At 39.0% G+C, this 24,114-nt stretch overlaps 1 protein-coding gene across 2 annotated transcripts; it reads left to right on the forward strand.

Annotated features, from left to right (window-relative positions):
* Positions 1-1,723: 1,723 nt before the first annotated feature.
* Positions 1,724-24,028, forward strand: xpo5 (exportin 5). 2 transcript variants are annotated; one of them, XR_014531975.1, is made up of 33 exons: positions 1,724-1,997; positions 2,718-2,839; positions 2,925-2,997; positions 3,251-3,388; positions 3,523-3,705; positions 5,170-5,196; positions 5,282-5,467; positions 6,009-6,085; positions 7,014-7,110; positions 7,193-7,276; positions 7,351-7,476; positions 7,567-7,657; positions 8,333-8,461; positions 8,928-9,043; positions 9,659-9,814; positions 9,974-10,015; positions 11,362-11,451; positions 11,615-11,814; positions 12,703-12,802; positions 13,051-13,232; positions 14,335-14,435; positions 14,524-14,620; positions 15,518-15,653; positions 16,050-16,148; positions 17,231-17,277; positions 18,029-18,132; positions 18,211-18,270; positions 19,875-19,972; positions 20,553-20,660; positions 20,757-20,894; positions 21,882-22,046; positions 22,176-23,188; positions 23,419-24,028. XR_014531975.1 is itself a non-coding variant. In XM_083532727.1 (33 exons), exons 1-33 carry the CDS (start codon positions 1,896-1,898, stop codon positions 23,801-23,803), a joined length of 3,561 nt encoding a protein of 1,186 aa, XP_083388853.1. In that variant the 5' UTR covers positions 1,724-1,895; the 3' UTR covers positions 23,804-24,028. The 2 variants fall into 2 exon arrangements, 1 of the variants encoding a protein (XP_083388853.1); XM_083532727.1 differs by having other exon boundaries at positions 22,176-22,241; positions 23,783-24,028.
* Positions 24,029-24,114: the final 86 nt, after the last annotated feature.

A 24,114-nucleotide genomic window follows, 5' to 3' on the forward strand; every position in this document is an offset into this window, starting at 1 on the left:
TAAGTATATATATATATATATATATATATATATATATATATATATATATATATATATATATATATATATATATATATGTGTGTGTGTGTGTGTGTGTGTGTGTGTGTGTGTGTGTGTGTGAGAGAGAGAGGGAAAATTGCTGTTTTTTAATACACAATTAACATGAATTATATTATCTTAATTTAACATCAAATAAAAATATAAACAATACTATTAATACTAATCATAATACAAATAAGGAGACAAAATATTCAAATAGTTATAAAGATTTAGAGTTTTGATGTTTTTCCAGATCAACATATTATTATAAATAATACGAATTTTTAATATATTTGTAAGTAAAATAAAATTTGTCACAACCAAATATAAAACATTTATGAATGAAGTGTGTGTGTGTGTGTGTGTGTGTGTGTGTGTGTGTGTGTGTGTGTGTGTGTGTGTGTGTGTGTGGAGCACGTGCGCCACCATGCGGTAAACGCTAGAAACTTATTTTTCTATTCCTCAGTCTTCGACAGTAAACAGAGAAAAGTATTGGGACACCAGACTTATACAGCAATATGTTACTAAATATAACTAAAAAAAGTTGGAGGTACACAATATTATAAGACGTCTGTGGATGTGTTAGAATGATTCTTCTCCCTTCACAAAGCCAGCTTCATGAAGACATGCTTTACATGAGTTTACAGTCTTCTTCCTCATTCGGCTTCTCCCATTAGGGGTCGCCACAGCGGATCAGCCGTCTCCATACCCCCCTGTCCTCTACATCTGCCTCTTTCACACCAACTACCTGCATGTCTTCCCTCACCACATCAATAAACCTCCTCTTTGGTCTTCATCTTTTCCTCCTTCCTGGTGGCTCCATCCTCAAAATTCTCCTACCGATATACCCCATGTCCCTCCTCTTCATATGTCCAAACCATCTCAATCGCGCCTCCCTCACCTTGTCTCCAAAACATCCTACATGCTCTGTCACTGTAATAAACTCATTTCTAATCCTGTCCATAGTCATCACTCCCAACGAAAACCTCAACATCTTCAGCTCTGCTACCTCCAGCTCCACCTACTGTCTTTTACTCAATGCCACTGTCTCTAAACCATACAACATCGCAGGTCTCACCACAGTCCTATAAACTTTCCCTTTCACAGATACTCTTCTATCACAAATCACTCCTGCTATCACTCTTCTCCACCCACTCCACCCTGCCTGCACTCTTTTCTTTACACTCTTTATTACTTTACACTGTTGACCCCAGGTACCTGAACTCCTCCACCTTCTCCACCTCTTCTCCCGGCAACCGCACCACTCCACAGCCCTCCCTCTCATTCACACACATGTACTCTGTCTTACTCCTACTGACTTTCATTCCCCTTCTCTCCAGTGTGTACCTCCACCTTTCCAGGCTCTTCTCAACCTGCTCACTACTCTCACCACAATTTACAATATCATCCACAAACATCATAGTCCACGGCGTCTCCTGTCTGACCTCATCCGTCAACCTGTCCATCACCACTGCAAACAGGAAAGGGCTCAGAGCTAATCCTTGTTGCAGTCCAACCTCCACATTAAACACTGGTTTACAGTCAGTGGATGACTTTATTTAAGCCTGAATGAGCAAAAATCTGTTTAAAAAGTGGAGTTTATTATAACTGCAAATAAGAAACTAAATGTGGAATTATCTATCTATCTATCTATCTATCTATCTATCTATCTATCTATCTATCTATCTATCTATCTATCTATCTATCTATCTATAATGGCGGCGCACACAGAGAACTCCATTTCCCATGATTCCGCGGGGGGTCGCCGCAGCTGCATGCACACTGTTGCACGGCAGCTCGGTCAGAGCGCTGGGTTAAAGCGCGTGCAGCTAGGCGGATAAGCGCGGGGATCAGGCATGGCCGAGTCGGTGGGCGCGATGTGCGAGCAGCTCGTCAAGGCTGTGACCGTCATGATGGACGCGGAATCCAATCAGCGGTACCGCCTGGAGGCTCTGAAGGTACCAGAGAAGAGGAGGAGAAGCCATTAGCTCTAATGTTAAAAGCGTCTTGCTATCCGGCGAGCTGAAGGCTTCTGAGCCGCTGTCTGGACAAAGCTAACTAAGATTAATTAGGCACACCTCGTGGAATAAAATGGAATGAAAAAATTATATATACACGTGTTATTTTTTTTATTTTTTATAATAACGGTGTATTACAGCGTTGTACCGTTTCACCGACCTATCGCTCCTCAGCTACGCAGCTAACTGAGCGGATTTATGACTGTACAACACGTTTTGTTAGCTATCTCCAGCTCTGCCTGTGGGCGCGTCCTAAACGGAATATTTCTCCCTCCCCCAGTGCACTATTATACAGACAGAAAGGGCAATACATGCGACCTACCAAGTGCACTTCAATTAAAACTTGTGGCCGTTTGGGTTACGGCCTGGGCTTGCCCGCTCCGCTGTATGGTAGAGGTGGTACGATTTGAGATCTTCCCGATATGATTCCCTCGTGTAAAAATATTACGGTTTCACGGTGTTCATCAATGTTTTAAAACAAACAAAAAAAAAGTCTAATTATTATCTATTATAACATTTTTGTGCCAAACATGTTGGTGAGACGAAAAAAAAAACGTTCTGTTAAAAAAAAAAAAAAAAAAGATTTTTGTGTGTGTTAAATTGTGGAACGATATTCTGGAAGCACTGTTCCATTGCAGGGAATCTCGTTTTGTGTTTCAGTTTTGCGAGGAATTCAAGGAAAAATGTCCTTATTGCATACCATGTGGCCTTCAGCTAGCGGACAAATCGCAGCCGGCGGTGGTGAGACATTTTGGTCTACAAATTCTGGAGCACGTTATCAAGTAAGACTTTAGATCTGCACCGTGGAGCGAAAGATCTGTGTTTAGGTAAATAAGCTGACGTCATGTTCGATTGTTATGTCACCAGGTTTCAGTGGAACAACATGGAACAGCACGAGAAAGTTCATTTGAAAGACTGCGCCATGGAGATGCTGACTAACGTGAGTGATACGGCAACGTCTAAGCAAAACTGTTCAGCTAGTAATAATATTATGGGTATAACCATTATGTTTATTATGGGTTCAAGCAACGCTCTGCTCCAGAGGGGCTGTATCCTCGCTGCCCCTGCTTTGAATAACTTTTCCCAACCGTTGCACAATCTGGCAACCTTGTTGTTGCAACGTCTTTATGAGCCCCGTTCCCCGGTAGACGTGCGGGAGTTTCATATCCGATGTCTTGCGTGTGTTTTCTCAGGGAACATTTCCCATCCTGGAGGAGGAGAGTCACATTAAAGACGCTCTGTCGAGGATTGTTGTGGAGATGATCAAGAGAGAGTGGCCTCAGCAGTGGCCAGATATGCTGAAAGAGATGGAAACGCTCACTACCTTCGGGGTACTCGATAGATTATTTTTTTGAACAGCGGTTCACGATGCTGTTCCTCCAAAAAAATAAAAAATACAACGTCGACGCGTGAACTTTTCCGCTCTTGAACACCGTATGCAAATGTTTTTTTTGTCACATATCAGGACACTCAGACTGAGCTGGTGATGCTGATCCTGCTGCGGCTGGCAGAGGACGTGATCACGTTCCAGACTCTTCCTCAGCAGAGGCGCAGAGACATCCAGCACACGCTGACGCAGAACATGGACGGCATCTTCAGTTTCCTCCTGAACATCCTTCAGCAGCACGTCGACGAGTACAGGAAACTGGTACGGGTTCAGTCTAGCGCTATAGTCCAGCTAAACGGGTCTAGCGGTTCCTGAACTTCTTCCTCCGATCGCCAAAAGAAGCGCACGTCAACAAAGTTTAATCACTTTTTTTTTGTGAGGGTCGACTCAAAACAGTAAACACCATAAACACCACCATCTTCACCACAAAACTGAAAACCCACAACTACTTTTAGATGCATAATATGAGTTTGATGTCCAGAAATTAGTTTATTAATGATGGGTGGCTGGATGGATGGATAGATGGATGGGTGGATAAATAGATGGATGGGTGGATAGATGGATGGATGGGTGGATAAATAGATGGATGGGTGGATAGATGGATGGATGGGTGGATAAATAGATGGATGGGTGGATAAATAGATGGATGGGTGGATAGATAGGTGGATGGATGGGTGGGTGGATGGATGGGTGGATGGATGGATGGATGGATGGATGGATGGATGGATAGATGGATAGATAGGTGGATAAAAGGGTGGATGGATGGATGGATAGATAGATGGGTGGATGAATAGATAGATGGGTGGATGAATCGATTGATGGGTGGATGGATGGATTGATGAATGGATGGATAGATTGATGGATGGATGGATGGATAGATTGATGGGTGGATGGATGAATAGATGGATGAATAGATGGATGGGTGGATAAATAGATGGATGGGTGGATAAATAGATGGATGGATGGATGGATAGATGGATAGATAGGTGGATGGAAGGGTGGATGGATAGATGGATGGATGGATGGATGGATAGATAGATGGGTGGATGGATGGATGAATAGATTGATGGGTGGATGAATAGATAGATGGGTGGATGAATAGATAGATGGGTGGATGGATGGATGAATCGATTGATGGGTGGATGGATGGATTGATGAATGGATGGATAGATTGATGAATGGATAGATGGACGGACGGAAACAAAATTGCCCTCTGCGCCTTCCAACCAGAAGACATCAAAATATTTTATGTAAATAATCTTCTAAACAATTATACAATTCGTAACTTTTTATTCAGCGTGCATCTCCTGGTGCTTATAGTATTCACACAGCTAGCTGGACGACACAAAGGGTCTGAAATAACACTACACACTGTTCACCTGTAGGGGTCGCTATTACAACATTATGCAACTCCAATATAATTTCCAAGTTACTTCTACACAAAATATTTAATAAACACTTTAACTTTCCATAAAGTAAATAATTGAAATATTCAGACTGAGGTTTTTTTGAACGCATGCTGTTGCAACAGCCGTATTTAGAACCAGAATATCGATGCAGTTTGTGTCTGTAAGAATACAATGGCGGCTGATAGCAGGGTGTAACACATGCCCAGAATTTATTTCACCTTCTAACTTGTCTGCTACATTTAGTAGAAATGAGACTGCACTCTAGTTTGTCCATTTATTCTTCCTCAACTTTTGAATCATTTTTTTTTCCCCTCAGAAAATTAATCCAGGACAGGAGTTAAAGGTAAACCCCAGACTCTCTCATCACTCATTCATCAATTACAGAGGAACAATTCCGTTTGGAATGAAACGATTTGCACTTTTATCAGGCCAAAGCTCACTGTCGAGTCAGCGTGACCACCCTGAACACTCTGGCCGGCTACATCGACTGGGTCGCACTGGTTCACATCACAAACAACGGCTGTCATTTACTGGAGATCCTCTGCCTTCTTCTGAGTGAACCAGAGCTTCGGCTGGAGGCTGCTGAGTGTTTGCTTATTGCAGTCAGCAGGAAAGTGAGTGGCTCCATAGTCTCCTGAGACAAGATCAGAAACACCTCACCTGTATAGTGTAAAGTTTTTTTTCCATAGTAAAATTCGAAATGACCACCTGAGGCAAAGCATGAAAACGTTGTAGCGCACACAAAGGGAATCAATGGCGGATTCATTTATTATTAATATTATGATGAATCATTTATTTAATAAAACACCTTGCAGACCATGAAAGTCAATAAAATGTAAATAAATGAGTCATTTGGGGACGTTAAGGGCTCTGGGTTACGGATCAGAAGTTTGGGGAGTTCAAGCCCTGGTAAAGCCCAGCTGCCACCCTCCAGTAATTAGAGAATGAGTGCGAGAGAGAGAGTGCGAGAGAGAGAGTGCGAGAGAGAGAGAGAGAGAGAGATCTGATTTATTTAAAACAGGAGAAACCAGGAACTAGCATTCAGCCAATCAGAATAGAGTATTTATTCACTCCATGTTGTGATGTATGTTAACTGTTTGTTGTCGTTTTATAATTTTATGAATTTGTTTTGGGGTTTTTTGTTTTGTTTTCCAGGGGAAACTGGAAGACAGGAAGCCCTTCATGGTGCTCTTTAAAGACGTGGCCATGCACTACATTCTTTCGGCCGCCCAGTAAGTCCTCATTTACGACATTAAAATCCATGTCAACTAGGGGGCGTAACTACGGTACACAAAACTCACTGTTCCTCGGTTTTTAAGTCAAGAAATGCAAAACATAAAATTGCTTCTTTTTGATTTATTTATTTTTTATTAACAGATTATTATTATTATTAATATTTGTGAACATCAGCAGTTTACATATTTAAACCAGTGTTCAATAAAATGCCTGCTTGATTCAAATAAAAAAAGTTATATCTAAAAATAAAACAGAAGAAATTAAATGAATGCAATTCTTTTCTTTTCTTTATTAAATAATTAAAATAAATGGATTTAAATGAAATAAATAGATTAAAATGAAGTCGTTAACGTTAGTCAGACCCCATTTGTGTAATGCAGATTATAGTGTACAAACACTGGTCTCGGTGTTAAGAAGTGAGTGTATTTTGTATTATTATTTATTTTTATTTTTTTACATTTAATATAAAATTTATGATCTACTTAACTGTTCTACTTATTTCAGTAAACTTATTTATTATATATACTTATTTCCTGCAATCCTTCATTCATTCACTCCCTCGATATGTGAAAGTTTCAGGATTTTTAAGGAAAAAGTCTTGAATCCGGACACAAAACGCAAAAGAATCCATATCGCTAAACCTTTGTAAAAAAATGATGATAGGAAGTGGCAGCCGTTTCGCACGTGCCCGGTCTAAATAGTTTTTCCTGCGTCTAAACAACCGTGAGGTCCGCCACTTAACACGTCTGTGAGGGAACTCGGATTATAACTATGTTCCGCGTGTACTGTTTCACCCCTAATAACCACCACAGGTTGGAGCACATTATAGAGCCGTTCCACATGAAAGACATCAGCATGGGGATTGTCTTCAACATGCTGCAATTTATTGATTTTATCAATGTACCGTTATCGTTCTCTCCGCAGGTCAGCGGAAGTGGGGCTCAGCGAGACGAGATACACTTTCCTGAAGAGGTTATGTCAAGTGCTCTGTGCTCTTGGCAGTCAGCTCTGTGCCTTGGTGGTAAGCATGTCCTTAATATGACCTCGCATGGTTACCATATGTATGTATAGAATTTACATGGGAACTGATGATCATGCCGTAGGGTTCGCCTGCAGAAGTAGAGGTTCCAGCCAACCTGAGTAAATACTTGGAAGCATTCCTCGCCTTCACTACTCACCCCAGTCAGGTAAAAACCACACCGCGCCTCCACACGCTTTCGAGCCGAACCGAATCGTGGATCTAATTGTGCTGTGCGAACAGTTCCTCAGATCTTGCACTCAGACCACCTGGGGAAACATGTTCAGACACGAGGTTTTATCGAAGGAGCCCGTTATTACACAGATGACGGGTAAATATTTAAATGCGACCATGACCAACCTCGTGAAGGTGAGTGGAAACCGAAAATCAATCCTCCAGCTCTTCATTTCCAAAAAGTCTTCTGTGGCGTAACGATTCATGTTTTTGTCCGCTTCGCAGACGGGATTCCCGTCGAAGAACGACAGCCCGACTTGCGATTACGCCCGGGTGGACTTCGACAGCGACGAGGACTTCAACGCTTTCTTTCACTGTAAGAGGATTTCTCGCAGGGTTCCTACGCATTTTCGAAAAGTATGAAAAAGTAGGCAATTAGTGGGGGGGGGTGTTGGTGCAGTAGGGACACACACAGTATTCAGATATATTTTAAAAATTATTTAAGTATTTAAGACTGGTGTATATATGTAGTAGCTCTGGATTTTACAAAAATTTTAATTGTTTAAATTGTTTTCAGCCGTTTTCCCAAAGTCCCTCGTCCTCACTGTAACGTCTGGAAATACTCGCGTCCCTGTCCGGCTTCGACAAGCGCCTTTTCCACCTGCTGTTTATTTACTTTCCGGGTTTCTGAAACGTTGCGGCGACGAAAAGCGAATAAAATAGATATAAATATATCTACACCCAATAACTAGCTGTGAGGTTGTTACCCTGTGAGGCAGAAGTTTCCATGACAGTTAACACATGGAAAACATCAGAGATTTTGATTCTGACACACTTTCGGAGATTGTACTGTACTGCGTAATGCTTGATCATCATTCCAGATGTTAAATATGGTCTTAAAAATCTTTAGGGAAGTCTGTATATTTGAGTCTGGAAAAGTCTAGAGTTTTGCAATGAAAAATGTGTAGGAACCCTGTTTTCAGCTGTAGATAATGATCTACAGATTAAATGGTGCTCTTTTTAATGAAGGAAACGATCTTTTCTCTGACAGCTTTCCGGGCCCAGCAGGGTGACGTTATTCGTCATTCCTGTAAGATCGCGCCCCTTGAAGCCTTCCAGATTGCTGCCGAATGGTTAAAGTATCAGATCAACTCGCCCTCTAACAGCGGAAACGCTCTGTGTGAGTTTCAAACCCTGCTGGGGGGGTAATTGTTGCAATTTATTGCAGATTTTGAGTCCAGCATGTGACTTATATGTTGGTATTTATTTATTTATTAATGTATTCATCATAATCAGTTTTATAATAGATTTCAGAGAAGTAAAGACAAGAAGGTCTCCATAAGTTGCATAATGATTGATTAGGCATGGTATAGGCAAAGCATGGTCTGTCGTAAGTCAGATTAGAATCCGTTATTAGCTCAAGCGATTTTTTTTTTTTTTACTTCAATGAATTAGAATGTTCTTTTAAAGATGATTCAAATGTTGCTTAAATTGACGTATCGAGATTTTTCGTAAAAATTTCGCCACTCAGGTGCATTGTCGTTGCATCTACGGCAGAATAATTGAGACCATGTTGTCCGACCACACGATGCTTCGCCTGAGGACATATACAGAGGAACTAATCCATGATCTGGTCTTGTACAAAGCTAAACTAGGTGAAGGGACGTGCTCGACGTTTTCGCCCACCGCTGTGCAGTGGGAGGCCATGACCTTTTTCACAGAGAGTGTGATGGGCCAGCTTTTCAAAGTCCTGGAGAAAGAGGTAACACTTTTTCATCTCCAATTAATTGACACACCATCATGCACATTTCTAATCACTTTAATTGTAGCTTGTGTTATGGAATAATTAGGGGTCCAAGCATCATTGATGTATTTTTTTCTCCCCAGGGGGAAGTAGGTTTTATAGTCATAATTGTTTTGGAACCATGTGTCCAAAGTTTCAAATCTTTGGGTTTCCTGGGTCCAGGAAAGTTCAGGACAGTTGATGGATTTTTAAAAGAAAATTCAGAATAAGTCTCTCAAAAGATGTAGGTTAATTATATCCCACTGCCACCTAACGGTCGCCTACTTTCACACAATATTTGGACAAAAGTTTGTGGACACCTGATCATAAGTTTGGTCCTTTTTTGAGCATCCAATTCCACCTGCTGTTTTTACAAGAGTGGCCTCTAGGGGGCGAATCACGGACGCCATGTGCTGTTTGTATACTTTTTTTTTATCCCGTATCCATTTTAAAATCTTATCAGTCTGGACACCGATAGCTAGGTTGGATCATACTTGCTGATAATCGGTTAATCAAAGGATTATCATGAATGAAACTACAAATCACTATTGAATCCCTTTTAATGTCATGATTCCTGCTTACCCAACCTCCTAGAAGTTGCCTGTCGATCAAGGCATGGAGCTGCTACAAGCCGTAGTGAGCTACGAGACGCGAGATCCCGTCGTTTTGTCCTGCGTACTCACCAACCTGTCCACCTTCTTCCCCTTTGTCTTGCATCGCCCAGAACTTCTACCACAAGTGTTCTTTAAGGTAAGACCATTCCTTGTGCTTCAGTGCTCTCAAAAGCACTTCACCCATTTATACTGATGCCCAAAGTATATTTCTTCCTATTATTTAAAAAAAGATTTGTCCAGATTGCATTACAAATAAACCACACTTTAATCTTTTTTTCTTCTTTATTAATTAAAGCTGTTTCCTGCCATCACATTCGAAGTGGTAGAAGAAAGCAAGGTAAGAGTTTTGTTTGACCTACTGGCCAGTATCCAATTCATTTAACAGTATTTACATGATTTCCTGATTCTGACTGTATACTACTGACTGTCTGTCTGTATACCATGACACACTATTTTTATGCTGATTATCACAGTGTACTTAGTGTGTACAGTGTATATTACTAAATTTAAAGAAGCCCTGTAAAGTAGAGGATGACCAATTCAGCGATTTTGCCGATTGACACCAATGGAGAATTTCCATGGGAAATAACAGGAATATATGGGAATGAATAGGAATGAATTGGGAATTTTCCAAATTGCAGGTTCGCCAATACCAGGGAACTTAAATGCAGTTGGAAAAAAAAAAATCTTGCAGGTTGATTTTCTTTAAAAGAACCAGATTTAATGCAGTTTCAGTAGAATTTTTACCTGCACCTTTATCAATCACATGCACACAGCACACTTACTGCGGGGCCACTGAGGCCACGCCCCCTACCTGCACTGTGCTTTCCTCCATAACATAACACACACATCAGTTCATGTATCCAGCACACAAAATAATGTCAAAAATTGTCCATCGTGGCAAGTATTCACGTAAATTACATAAATATTATATACATTTGTTTAAAACGTCCTTGTGCTGTGTGTAAGCTATTGTACATATACTAACAATTAAATGTCAAAAGTAATTTTCTTTTAAATCTGTATTAATATGCATGCATGTCTACTTATGACTAAACAAAACGTTTAGTCATAAACCAAAATTTCAAATACATTCCCATAAATTCTTGTAAATTCCTGAAATATTTCCAAAATTCCCCCAGGTGTTTCTGGAAAGTTACCGCAAATTTTGCCACCCTAGTTGCTGGAACTATCGGCAAAAATCCATGCCGAGGCGAGAAGCATTTCGAATGCATGTCTTTTTTCCTCATTCTTTTATGAATATATATATATATATATATATATATGTGTGTGTGTGTGTGTGTATGTATGTATGTGTGTATATATGTGTGTGTGTGTGTGTATGTGTGTATATATATATATATATATATATATATATATATATATATATAAAATGTGTGTGTGTGTGTGTGTATATATATATATATATATATATATATATATATGTGTGTGTGTATGTGTGTGTATGTGTATATATATATATTATGTGTGTGTGTATGTGTATATATATATATATATATATATATATATATATATATATATATATATATATATATATATAAAATGTGTGTGTTAGTGTGTGTATATATATGTGTGTGTGTGTGTATATAAAGTCAAGAAATAAATATATAAAAAGGGGTCCGAATGTGTGATGCATACACTTAACGACATGCTGAATTTCAGGCTCCTCGAACCCGAGCGGTGAAGAACGTCAGAAGACACGCCTGCTCCTCCATCATCAAGATGTGTCGAGATTATCCAGAGTTTATCCTGGTGTGTATCATGGACGTGTAGCCAAACTGGATCATTTTTCTAATAATACAAGCTTTATATTTTTTCATTATATCCCTCTTTTAAAAAGAGTGAGAATATTTTGGGAGATCAATGCGACGAGAAATAAAACGCTACGACTTAACAGCGTATTTGTTCTATATAGCCATCCTTTGACCTGCTCTACACTCGCGTGAAGGAGCTGTTCATCAACGAGCTGCTGCTGACCCAGATGGAGAAGTGTGCACTCATGGAGGCACTGGTGCTGATCAGCAACCAGTTTAAAGACTACAGCAAGCAGAAGGCCTTCTTAGTGGAGCTCATGGGCGCCGTGACGGCACGCTGGCTCTCGGAGGAGATGCGCAGGTACAATATAGAAATACATTGGTTTGCATACACTATATTGGAAAAAAATGTATGGGGACACGTGGACGTGTGGTATGGTATGTGCTTTCTGAGCATCGCATTCCACAGTTAGTCCTTATTTGCTCTTATATATTCCTCCACTCTCCTGGGAAGATGTTCCACTAGATTTTGGAGGGTGCTTATGGATATTAGTGTTCATCAGCTACAAGGGTGTTAGTAAAGACAGGTACTGATCGAGGTAAGGAGGCCTGGGGTGCAGTCAAGAGTTCACATTTATCCCAGTAGGGTTAAGATCAGAGCTTTACAGCAGGAGATCTTCCACTCTAACCCATATAAAGCAGACCGTTTTGTGTACAGGGGCGTTGCCCTGCTGGAACAGGTTTTGTTTTCCAAGTTCGAGTGAATGCAGAATTACTACATCGCATCTAAAGACATCCTGTACAATTGAATACCTTCAGCTTTATGGTAACAGTTTGCAGAAGAACCACATATGGCAGGAAATGTCAGGTGTCCCAATACTTTTGGCAATGTTGATTTTTAGCTTTTTCACAATTTCAAGTTGCAACCTAATTATGCAGAATGCATTAAAGGTTCCTCATTGTCATGACTCTCTGGAGCAGAGGTGTGGTTGTGAAGCCCCAAAAAATCCATTATTTCGAACATCATGGCACAACCTCTACTGTTGGAGGCTGTCCACCACAACTTACCAAATATTAAAGGATGCAAAACATAGTGATTTAACCTTATTCTTGAATTTATTTGTTTCTTTATCTATGACATAATAAAAAAATTGTTTCCAGGACATGAATTTTTATTTATTAATATTTAGTGTTAAGTTTATTATTATTATTATTATTTTTTTTTTTTTTTATTGACTCTTCGGCGCAGCGTATTATCAGATCCAGCCAGCTTCATTACGTTTATTGGCGCCGATCAGGTCAACCCTCAACCCGGCACTGAGGATCAGATGGGAATCAACAGGTCAAGGGTAAATACATTGCCTCAGTATTATATTCTGAGTAATACTTTTTTGAGATTATATGATTCCTAAATTAACGTAGAAAACTGTATTGTGAGGTAATTTGATGTGTATCTTTTTTATTATTGTAATTGGTTTATACTGTAGCTTTATATTTGTGGTTCCTGTATTGTCTTGAGGTAATTAATATTTTTTACTAACCATTACACTTTGGATTTCCATTCCAAAGGGACTAACTGAAGGTTTTTCATGTGCAGATTAGTTTTTGTGTGTATACCATCCTGGGCGTGGTGAAGCGAGCACACTGTCCTACGGATGTCGAGGAAGCCAAAGCCGGGGGTTTTGTAGTGGGCTACACTCCAGCTGGAGCACCGATCTACAGAAACCCTGCCTCAGAGCCCCTCCTGGCTCTGCTTCCAAATCTGCTCACCCTCATCAGGTACGACATCATCTGCTGTTTAGAAATTGATGATTATCTTGATTTGTAGGTGTCTGCTTGATTTTAACACCATATGGGCAAAAGCTAACTAGCAGCTGTCAATTATTTTAGTAAACGAGTATTGTACCGATTATTCCGTCAATTAATCGAGTATTCAGATAAGATGTATTTGAAGTATAAGAAGTTTTCTTTATTAAAAGGCAACACTAATTATATAAAAGAGAAAGTCTCTTAAAATGAACAGGTAATTTTTTTTTCCATGTGTATTTTTTATTTTATTTACATTTTTATTGCTGAAACTGCAATCTGTAAAAACTAAACCCATTAAGTACATTTAATTTCCATATTATATCCAAATACAAATATATAAATAAGAATATATACGTCAATCAACAGTAAACGCACTATATAATGTTTTCTTTGTTTCAGTTTAAAATAACAAGCTTTAGAAACTAAACTAAATTCTTGTTTGTGATTGGCCCGAATCAAGATACCGATGCGCTTGTCCTTATACATTGTTGTTCGATGTTTATGTAACTACAACAGTGTATCTCTGGTAGAGGTTGACCAATTTATCGGTTTCACGGTTAATCAAAATATATAGCGATAGTTTTTCCGGGTTGCACAATACAGTACGAGAGCAGCCTCTAGAGGTGAATCATTAATGCCATGTCACATGCTGTTTATTTGAGGAGTCTTAAACAATTGTCATTTGTTTTAAATTATTTTGAGTTTTTTTTTTTTTTTTTTTCAGTTTAAATGCATGTTTATTTTATTTAATGTTTATTAATACAAGTCATATTTATATTTAGTAGCACATTTTCATGATTCAGTGCTTTGTTAGATTTTTTGTTTTGTTTTTAAATGAAGTATCCTTTTAAAAAACATTCTGTTGATTAATCGGTTATCAGCGAGTACGATCCAACCAAGCCATGGGTATCTGAAAATATAACTTTTGGTCAAATTAAGTTCAAATCTATCAGTCAACTCTGTAGGCATTCGAACGGTTACTATTCCATGGTCAAATCGCCTGAAATCATTGATACGAGTGCCATTTATAGCATAAAGTTAACTCCAGTGACTTACCGAATTCTCCTTTCAGGACCCACAACAGCTTATTTCTACCAGAGAATCTAGCTCGACTCAGCGAGACCTTCAGCCGAGTCTATGATGTCATGGATGTGGAGAAGAATCTTATTTTAGGTACATGGGTGCTGCCCAAGTTATATTGTCTATTTATAGATGTCGTTTAAAATATAATTTCATAAAGGTTTTTGCCATTTTCACAAAGGAATCACTCAGCCGCTGCTGGACATGTACGACTCTCCAGTGTATAGAAGCTCACTAGAGCGGTTACAAGGCTTCTTCTGCACCCTCTACGACAACTGGTGAGAAAATCTGAACATGCATCCTCACACTAATAGTTTTTTTTATTTCAAAAGTGCCTTCTGTGCTGTTTTGGGGGGTGTGTGTGTGTGTGTGTGTGTGTGTGTGTGTGTGTGTGTGTGTAAAAAAGAAAGCATGTGCATGTGAGACAATGAAAGTTCTGTATTGTTTAAAGATTTACAATCACAGTCTTAATATAATCCAAATGAGGATGAGGTTCCCTTTTGAGTCTGGCTCCTCTCAAGGTTTCTTCCTCATAACATGGAGTTTTTCCTTGCCTTTAACGGTTAAATACTGTAAATCTGCTTTGAGACAATGTCTGTTGTGAAAAGCGCTATGGAAATAAACTTGATTTAAAAGAAAGTATGAGGTAGAGATGAAACGAGTAACTGAGATGTGAGATGGAGAGAGATAGAGCTAGAAAGTGTGATGAGAGAGATGGAGAGTTGAAGCTAGAAAGTTTAAGGTGGAGAGAAAGAAATAAAGTGAGATGGAAAGCAATAAAGTGTTAGATGGATAGAGAGAGTGAGATGGAACATGAGTGTGAGAGAGAGTGAGATGGAAAGTGAGTGTGAGAGAATAAGTGGAAGAAAAAGTGTGAGATGGATAGAGAAAGAGCGAGATGAGGAGAACGTGAGAGAAAGTATGTGAGAGTGAGTGAGTAAGTGAGTAAGGAAGGAAGGAAGGAATGGTTGAAAGGTTAAAAATAATGCATCGGTTGAGGCGTTTATGTAAAGCCGCTGTGGAAGATTCCCTCAGTAGAAATTCAGAGGAGAAAGTGAACAGGGGAATGTTTTTAAATCCAGTCACGACATCTCTTTATTATCCTCAGTCTCACTCTTCTTCTCCTCTCTCTCTCTCTCTCTCTCTCTCTCTCTCTCTCTCTCTCTCTCTCTCAGTTACCATGTGCTCGGTCACGCTGGCCCGGCCCTGCTGCAGGACTTTTATACCATAGAGGGTCTGGCCGAACAGTTGGCCGGCTCGGCCTTCCTCCACCTGGAGCACGTTCCTGACCATAGACTTCGCCCTATGCTTCATATCCTTTAAGACCTCAAATTTCATTTCAACATCGATGTTCTGCACCTTCATCTTTAAACACAGTAACTTTACTAGCAGTCAACATTGTAGGATGAGGAGGGGATGCAGTCAGCGTTCACGATCATCCCAAAGGTTTCATGTTTAGATTTAAATCTGTTAGTAAAATTTTTTTATTTAAGATTCAATAAAAGGGAAACATTTAAGGCTTTAAAATTTTAAAAGTGCACCTTATTTATTAACAATCTTCTGCTGTGAAGCTTTTAGGAATTTATCCTACAGTTAAAGAGTCTTTATGAACCGACTTATGTTTTAGTGATTGAATTGATGTTTCAGTGATTATAATGCTGCTATAACACTCACTCTGGGGTTTCGCCTTAACGGAATCCGTGATCACGGGTGTTCATGAAACCGCTGGTCACGTCCTGTCCTCCCGAATATTACGAGACGCTTCTCTGTCCACTGCTCCGCCTTCTGTTGTCTCATCTGCTGCAGGTAAAACTTCGAATCAAATTAGATTTTTTACACACACATTTATGCAGAGTACCAAATGTAGTGTAGTGCTTGTAATGACTGTCCAACATGTAAAAACAAATTTAAAAGTAAAAGTTTAACTATAAATAAGTCAAATTTTTTTTACATTCTATATATACAGTGCAACCTCGATACTCGCGGAGTTGCATTCTATGACACAGTCACAAGGTTTTGATGGTTATTTTTTTTAAAGGGAATTGTATATGTACTGTAGTGTAAACTCAACAAAAATTGTGAATTACTTGTCAAATGTTTTATTTACTACTTTAAATGAATAATACAATAATAGAATAGTTTTTCGAACATTTAAATGTAATTTATTAGTGCAAGTTTGGAAATGTTACTCCAAACTTTCGAGCCACTCGCGGCTTCTCGCCAACTATCATATATTCATATATATATATATATATATATATATATATATATATATATATATATATATATATATATATATATATATATATTTCTTACAAAAATGTAAAAAAAAATTTAATCTAAATTGTAAATTTTAAGACTTAAGTCTTCAATTCGCTGTTTTAGGTCTTAAAATGGTTTAAACCAGTCTTATGTCCATGTAACGCATTCTAAATAATAATCCACTGTATTACGACAACAAATGTGATCAACACTCAACAGCCAATCAGCTTTTATGTTGCTGGTGCGTATGTTTGTCAGATTTTACCACAGACGTAAAACAGATTAGATTTTTTAGCTACAGGGCAAGTGCAAGTTTGCCCATACTTGATTTTGACTAAATTCAGGGCTCGATTAAGGCCAGTCACTAACAGCGTATTTGTGTGTGCGTTTTTGATGATGTCCGATAGAATTAAATTCTTAATGGTCTTAAAAAGTCGTAAATTTGATTTAGTAAAACCTGCAGAAACCCTGCTTCCTTAATTCCTTCTTTTTTTTTTCTCTCTGATGGACTGCAAAAGTAAAACATGAAGAGAATATTATAGTTGATGACTCAAAAGAATTGGACATTGATACAAAAAAAATTAGCAATCCTGTTAAAAATCCAATGTTTGTGTTGCCCTTTACAGAGACTGAACCTCCGCTGGCAGATCATCAACCAGAGGACGAGCGTATGGTGAGCGACTGCGTTCCTTGATATCCGTCTTGAAGATCCGCTACGCATTTTTATCATCGATAGATAAAAAAAAATCTAAATGAAATATAAATCAGGAACTACTGACGGTTGTCATGTTGTCGTTCCTTTATTAAGACCCCTGAAAGCCCTATTATTGATTATACCAATGTATATTCGGCATTTTTAATGTATATACACAATATGGACAAAAGTATTACATTTTCCCTTCATATGAACTTATGAGACCCAAAACTTGCAGAAAGGCAGCTCTATGAAGATATAGTTTACATGGGTTGGAGTGGAAGATCTTGAGTGGCCTGCTATAGAGCTTCGACCTTAACATTTTTGGGATGAATTGGATCTCTGACTGCACACCAGTCCTCCTCACCTACACTGATATCTGACGCTACTAATTGGTTAAATGAGTGCAAATCTTTACAAGCACACTCCAAAATCTGGTGAAATGTCTTCCCAGAATAGTGGAGGATATTTTAACTGCTGCTGCTTCTTTTTTCGGCTGCTCCGTTAGGGGTCGCCACAGTGGATCATCCGTCTCCAAACTACTGTTCTCTACATCTGCCTTCTTTAAACCCAGGAGGTTATTATAACAGCTAATAGGCACTAAATATGGAATGGGATGTTTAGAAAGTACATACCCATTGTATAGTCAGGTGTCCACAAACCTTTTTTCTATATAGTGTATGCGTCGGTCATTAAGGGATAATTTTTTTTTTTTTTTTCTTTTTCCCAGTGGTCCGGATGACGACGAGGCTTATGAGGAGAATCAGGTGTCTCAGGAAATGCTGGAAGATCGGTTAGTGCGCTTGGTCACGCGAGAGGTCATGGATCTCCTCAGTAAGTTCCTTGTTTGTTTGTTTGTTTGTTTGTTTAAATACACAACACCACACCTGAACTGAATTCTTGTTTCGACAGGTGTCTCGTGCATATCGAGAAAGCTGCCGGAATCAGGAGCAAACCGAGAAGATGCTGATGGTGAGATCATCCAAAATTCCTCATCTAATGCATTAAGACATGTAATGTGTTGACTTGATTTCCACTTAAACAGGAAGTCAGGGCGGGGCCTAACCAGTCGCTCCTCCTCCTTTTTTCCCTAACGAATAGTGTTCAGCTATCCTCACAGACCCCGCTAAGTCATAATTTGACAGTTAGTACTGTGGGCTATTGTAGTCGTGTTGGAGGCAGGAGTCTTCGATTGGACAAAAAAGCCGATGTGATGCTGACGTGTAGAACGATGCCATCAAAACTGTTGATTTGTATCAGTGGTAAAGTAAGAATATAGATTTTGAATACATATCTATTTTAAATTAAAATTTTCCCCTTGTTTTGGAGCACGCCAGTGTATGGACAAAAGTATTGGGACACCTGACTTTTCCAGCCATATGTGGTTTTTCCTCAAACTGTTACCACAGTTTAAAGACACAATTGTATATGGTGTCTTTGGATGTGGCAGCATGAAATTTTCCCTTCGCTTGAACTAGGAGACCCAAACCTGTTCCAGCATGACAATACCCCTGTGCACAAAGCTCCATTATGAGATGCTTTGCATGAAATGGAATGTAAGATCTTGAGGAACCTGCTATAGAGCTCCTGGTTGGATTGGAACGCTCACTGCACCCCAGGCCTCTTCACCTCACCTACATCAGTACCTTTGGCCAATAAACCTGATTCTGATTCTACCTGACTTTACTAAAACCCTTGTAGCTGAATAAACACAAATCTCCACAAACACACTCCAGAATCTAGTGGAACATCTTCCCAGAGGAATAAAGGTTATTATTAGTTAACCTGAAGCCGAATTATATGTAAAAGTAGTGTTACCTTATAAAGAATGGAAGTATCTGCCTCTAATCTACATTGTAGGTCTACAGTGGTGTTCCATTCTTGAACCTAATTGGTCAGAAGTGTTTTTTTTTTTTTGTTTGTTTGTATACTTGTAAGGCCCCATTACCACAAGATTACATGCATATGTTACTGCAACAAAGCAGTAATGTAAGAAAGATAAAGCGTGAGGTTTTTCTAGCAGTAAACTCAGTTAAATGGTCATCTTATAAATATAATAAGCCTTTTCTATAAAAAGCCTTTTCCGATTGATCCACTTTAGAGAGCGTTTTCAAAAATCTACATTTCCGTCGACTAAAAAAAAAAAAAACGTCTGTGCGGACAGAAGCATTTTCAAAAGTAAAACCCATGGAAAACATCAGAAATAGTAACGTATGTCTTAGTTGGAATTTAAAATCATTATTTGAGATGTTGAATAAGGTTTAATAAATCTGTACGGAAGCTTGTATATTTGAGTCTGGAAAAGACTGGAGTTTTGAAATCTGATCGATCCATTTTTTTCTGCGTTAAAAGAAAGGTTTCTTTGTAAATGCTGCTGTATTCCAGCCATTAGTATTCACTAGCTGTGTTATTTTATCATATTGAGCTGACGGTTTTTTGGATTTTTAGATTTAGCTAGTAAGCATAGCATCAAGTTCGCTGATTTTATCCATGAGAAGTGCAGCTGTAGACCTGTGTAAATCAGGGCAAGAGAAGAAAATGCAACAAAAAAAAGTGTCTCTTTTTCTCTTAAAAAGGGGATGAGGAAATGATGGCAACCGATTCCACGCCGCTGAACACATCACATACTTCAGATGAGCTCACAGAACTGGGCAAGTGTCTCCTTAAACATGAGGTAAATTTAATCTCTATTATTTTGAAGTTTTGGGTTCTTAACTAATTTAAATTATTTAATTTCTCTGTACAAGTAAGCAGTATTTATGCATTGGGCTCTGAGAGTGTAAGAGAAACGTAGAAAACGTATACGATCAAATAAAATTTATTCTAAGAGGCAATCAAGTTCAAGTTATATTTGTCGCATGTACAGATGTCAGTGACTGTTTGTGCAAAATACAGCAAATAGGAAATATTAAACAATATGTAAAGAGGAGAAAAAAAAGTAATAATGAGGCGTTTGAAAGTTATAATTATTTACAAGTGGGTGCAGAAGTGTCTGTGTTTACATATTTACATATATGACATTAGCATGAGGTATTGTTTTATATAAATTTGGAAGATAACTAATAGAATGATATATTGGGGTGCAAAATAGTTAATATAACTAAGTTAATATAGTTAATATAAGTAAAAATAATTAGATATAAGATTCTCAGAACTTTTAATACTATTGCACTTTACTTCCACACTACGTATTTCATATGTCAGAATTATAATTTTTTTTTATATTATAACATTATCATTCGACCCATCTTCAGGACGTCTACATGAATCTGCTGGCGATCTCATTTAACTCTCTGTCATGGAGAGACACCAGTAACTGTCAGCGAGCTGCTACGCTGATCTGCTGGACGTTGCTCAGACAGGTACCAAATACGACTGCCAGCTCCTCATCATAACTCCAAGACCCGAGGAGGAAGTTTTTGATTTTATTTGTTGTTGTCGTCGTCATTTTTCCACAGGTTGTAGGTTCAAATTTGCTCCCGGATGCCGTGACGTGGCTGTACACCAGAGTGCTGAGCGGCCTGCAGATGCACGGCCAACACGAGGGCTGCAACGCCGCACTAACGCAGCTCGCCCTGCTCATCTACGATGCTCTGGTACTTTCTGTTTTCATATCAGTCCAGGGTTTCTGTGAGGTTTAAAAGTCAAGTTAATTTCTATAACGCTTTTCACAACAGACATCGTCTCAAAGCAGCTTTACAGAATTTAAGAGTTAAGGTGAGCGATGTGTATTTATCCCTGATTAGCAGCCGTGACAACTGTGGCAAAGAAAAACTCCTTTAGATGTTATGAGGAAGAAACCTTGAGAGGAACCAGACTCAAAAGGGGAACCCATCCTCATTTAGGTGACATCAAGAGTGTGATTATAGTCTTTAAACAATACAGAACACTGGAGAGTGGGAACTAACATGAGCACTGGAGTGTGTGATTGAGTAATGATCTTTCTACAGTCTTTTACAGTCATTTGTGGTTATAAAACTAGGAGCTACTAAGCAATTTATAAAATAGCTCAACATTTGAGATCATCACAGATGATGTGATGCAAAACCAGCTTCTCCATGCCTTTAAACACTAGGACGTCCTATAAAATGCACTCTATGGACAAACATGCCATATGTGGTTCTATTCCCCCAACAGTTGCCACAGATTTAGAGAGACACAATTGTGTAGGACGTCTTTGGATGCAATAGAATAACATTTTCCCTTCAATTGAGCAAAGAGTCACAAACCTGTTCCAGCACGACAATGCCTCTGTGCACAAAGCCAGCTCTGTGAAGATATGCTCTGCGTGTGTGGGAGTGGAAGATCTCCTGCTTTAGAACTCTGACCTCAACCCTATTAAACATCTTTGGGATGAATTGGTAAGCTGACCGCACCCTACGTCAGTACCCCGAGTTAAATGAACACAGATCTACACAAGCACACTCAAAAAATCTCAGAACATCTCTTCTGAGAAGAGAGGAGATTAATTTAATGGCAAACGTGAACAGTTCAAGAACGCATAAAATCTTATGCTCAGGTGTCCACAAACCTTTGTTTATATAGTGTATAAGATGGATGCTTTTTTCCCCTCTCTACCACAGCGGCCTCAATACGCAGAGCTGCGTTCCATCATGAACCAGATCCCCAACATCCAGCCTGACCTGCTCGATCAGTTTGATCAAAAAACCATCAACCCCGCATTGCAGAAAATCGGCGAAAAAAAGAGAAAAGACCAGTTTAAGAAGCTCATCGCAGGAGCTGTGGGGGTAAGACTAACACTGGCCACAAGGGGGGGCAAATTCCTTTTTTTTTTTTCTTTTTTTCTTTTTTGTACTGTACATAATCAAGACACAGACTTCTTTCTTATCTTTTTAATGTTTCTTCCACTCGAACAGAAACCTCTCGGGCAGCAGTTTAAGAAGGAGGTCCACATCCGGAACCTTCCCTCTCTCTTTAAGAAGGTGAAACCTAACAAAGACGTGGTGGCAAACAGCGAGAACACCGGATTGGTCGCTCTCTTTTCACCTGAACACGACGATCATTAGGGATATATATATTTTTTTTTTACCTTAATTGAACACATTATTATATCCTGCCCTACAAGCTGGGTGATATAACTTTTTTTTTTTTTTTTCTCCATAAATTGGATTATGAATTGTTTGATGTTGAACCACATAGGAATTAAAGGGATGTTTAAAGAGAAGCAAGGGAAAAAGTTCAAGAGCGACATTCCATCCTATTCATTCACCAGAACTTTTTTTTCCAGTGAAACACTAACGGCAGCGAGTTGTTATTGTACAGGAGGCAGTATGTAAAATGTGTCGTGTTTCTATTTGGATGTTTTTAATAAATGTAGATTTAAAGGTCCATCAGTGCAAATTTTAAATGTTTTACTTTACCCTTTGATCTGAGGTTTATAAGATCACACTGTACCTCTCTTTTATACACCCATCAGGAATAACAGTGAAGAACACCAATTATCTCTTCATCATGGCACCTGTTAGTGGGTGGGATTTAAAGTATTAGGCAGCAAGGGAACATTTTACCTTCAAAGTTGATGTGTGTGGATTGTCTTTGGATGTGGAAGCATGGCATTTTCCCTTCACTTCAAAGAGGAGATCTAAACCGGCATTACAATGTGCACAAATCCAGCTCCATGAAAATTTGTATTCATGGATTTGACTGGAAGCTCTTGAGTGGCCTGCTCTGACCTCAACCCTAACATCTTTGAGATGAATTGCATCCCAGGCCTTCTCACCTTACCATGAGTCAGTACCCGTCTCTGTGCACGAATGAGCAAAATCTTCACAAACACACTCCAAAATCTAGCGGAACATCTTCCCAGAAGAGTGGATGGAATCATAAGAGCAAATTGGGACTAAATGTGGAATACAGTAACAAAGCTAATGTTCACATCAAACAATTAGGTGCATACGTAATCATACAGAATACGACATGCGGGGAAATGCTTATGAACACCCCGTTACATACAAATGGAATAACAAGTCTTATTTTTTTCTAAATTAAAGTCGCAGAATAAATAGAATATGGATGTAGAACAAAGAGAAATAAATTGTCATTTCAATAGAAATAATAGTAGTTTTATATATGTAGCAGAATTTGCACCTGTGGAGGCAGATGGTGTCCAATTGAATATATGTTGAAGTGCAAAAGTTTGTGGACACGTGATGTTGAGATTCATGGGGTTTTTGAACACCCACATTCCACCCTACTTTTGGAGTGGTCAGAGCTCAATAGCAGACCACTCAAGATCTTCCTCTTCAATCCATGTAAAGCATATCTTCATAGAGCTGGCTTTGTGAACAGGGGCATTGTCAAGCTGGGACACGTTTAAGTCTCCTAGTTTGATTGAAGGGAACATTAACTGCTACCACATTCACAGACGTCCTATACAATTGTGTGCGTCCAGCTTTGTGGGGAAGAACCACATATGGCTGAAAAAGTCAGGTGTCCTGATGCTTTTTTTTTTCTTTCTATTTAGGTGCAGGATGTTGCTATGTGAGTCCAAGCTCTAGTTTCTTGTTCCTGGTCCTTGGTATTTCCCTGTTTGAAAGCCTAAATTGCTTGCGGCAAGAATTTCCTTCTCGTTGGACAAATTGATCAGAACATATTGCCAAGCAACCAAACCAAACCCACAAACATGCAGCAGCTGATTCTGACCGCAATCATTTTATCGAACGATGAAGGTCATTGACTCAAAAACTAATAAAGATAATTCTTATATTTATCATTGCTAGTCTGTCTACTTACTTTTGAGCCTCTGAAAATGGAGGTAACTTTCAGTTAAACTCCTCGAGTTCAAGTTTAAAAATC

This window comes from Silurus aristotelis (genome assembly GCF_946808225.1).
Source record: "Silurus aristotelis genome assembly, chromosome: 27".
In the NCBI taxonomy this organism is placed as follows: domain Eukaryota; kingdom Metazoa; phylum Chordata; class Actinopteri; order Siluriformes; family Siluridae; genus Silurus; species Silurus aristotelis.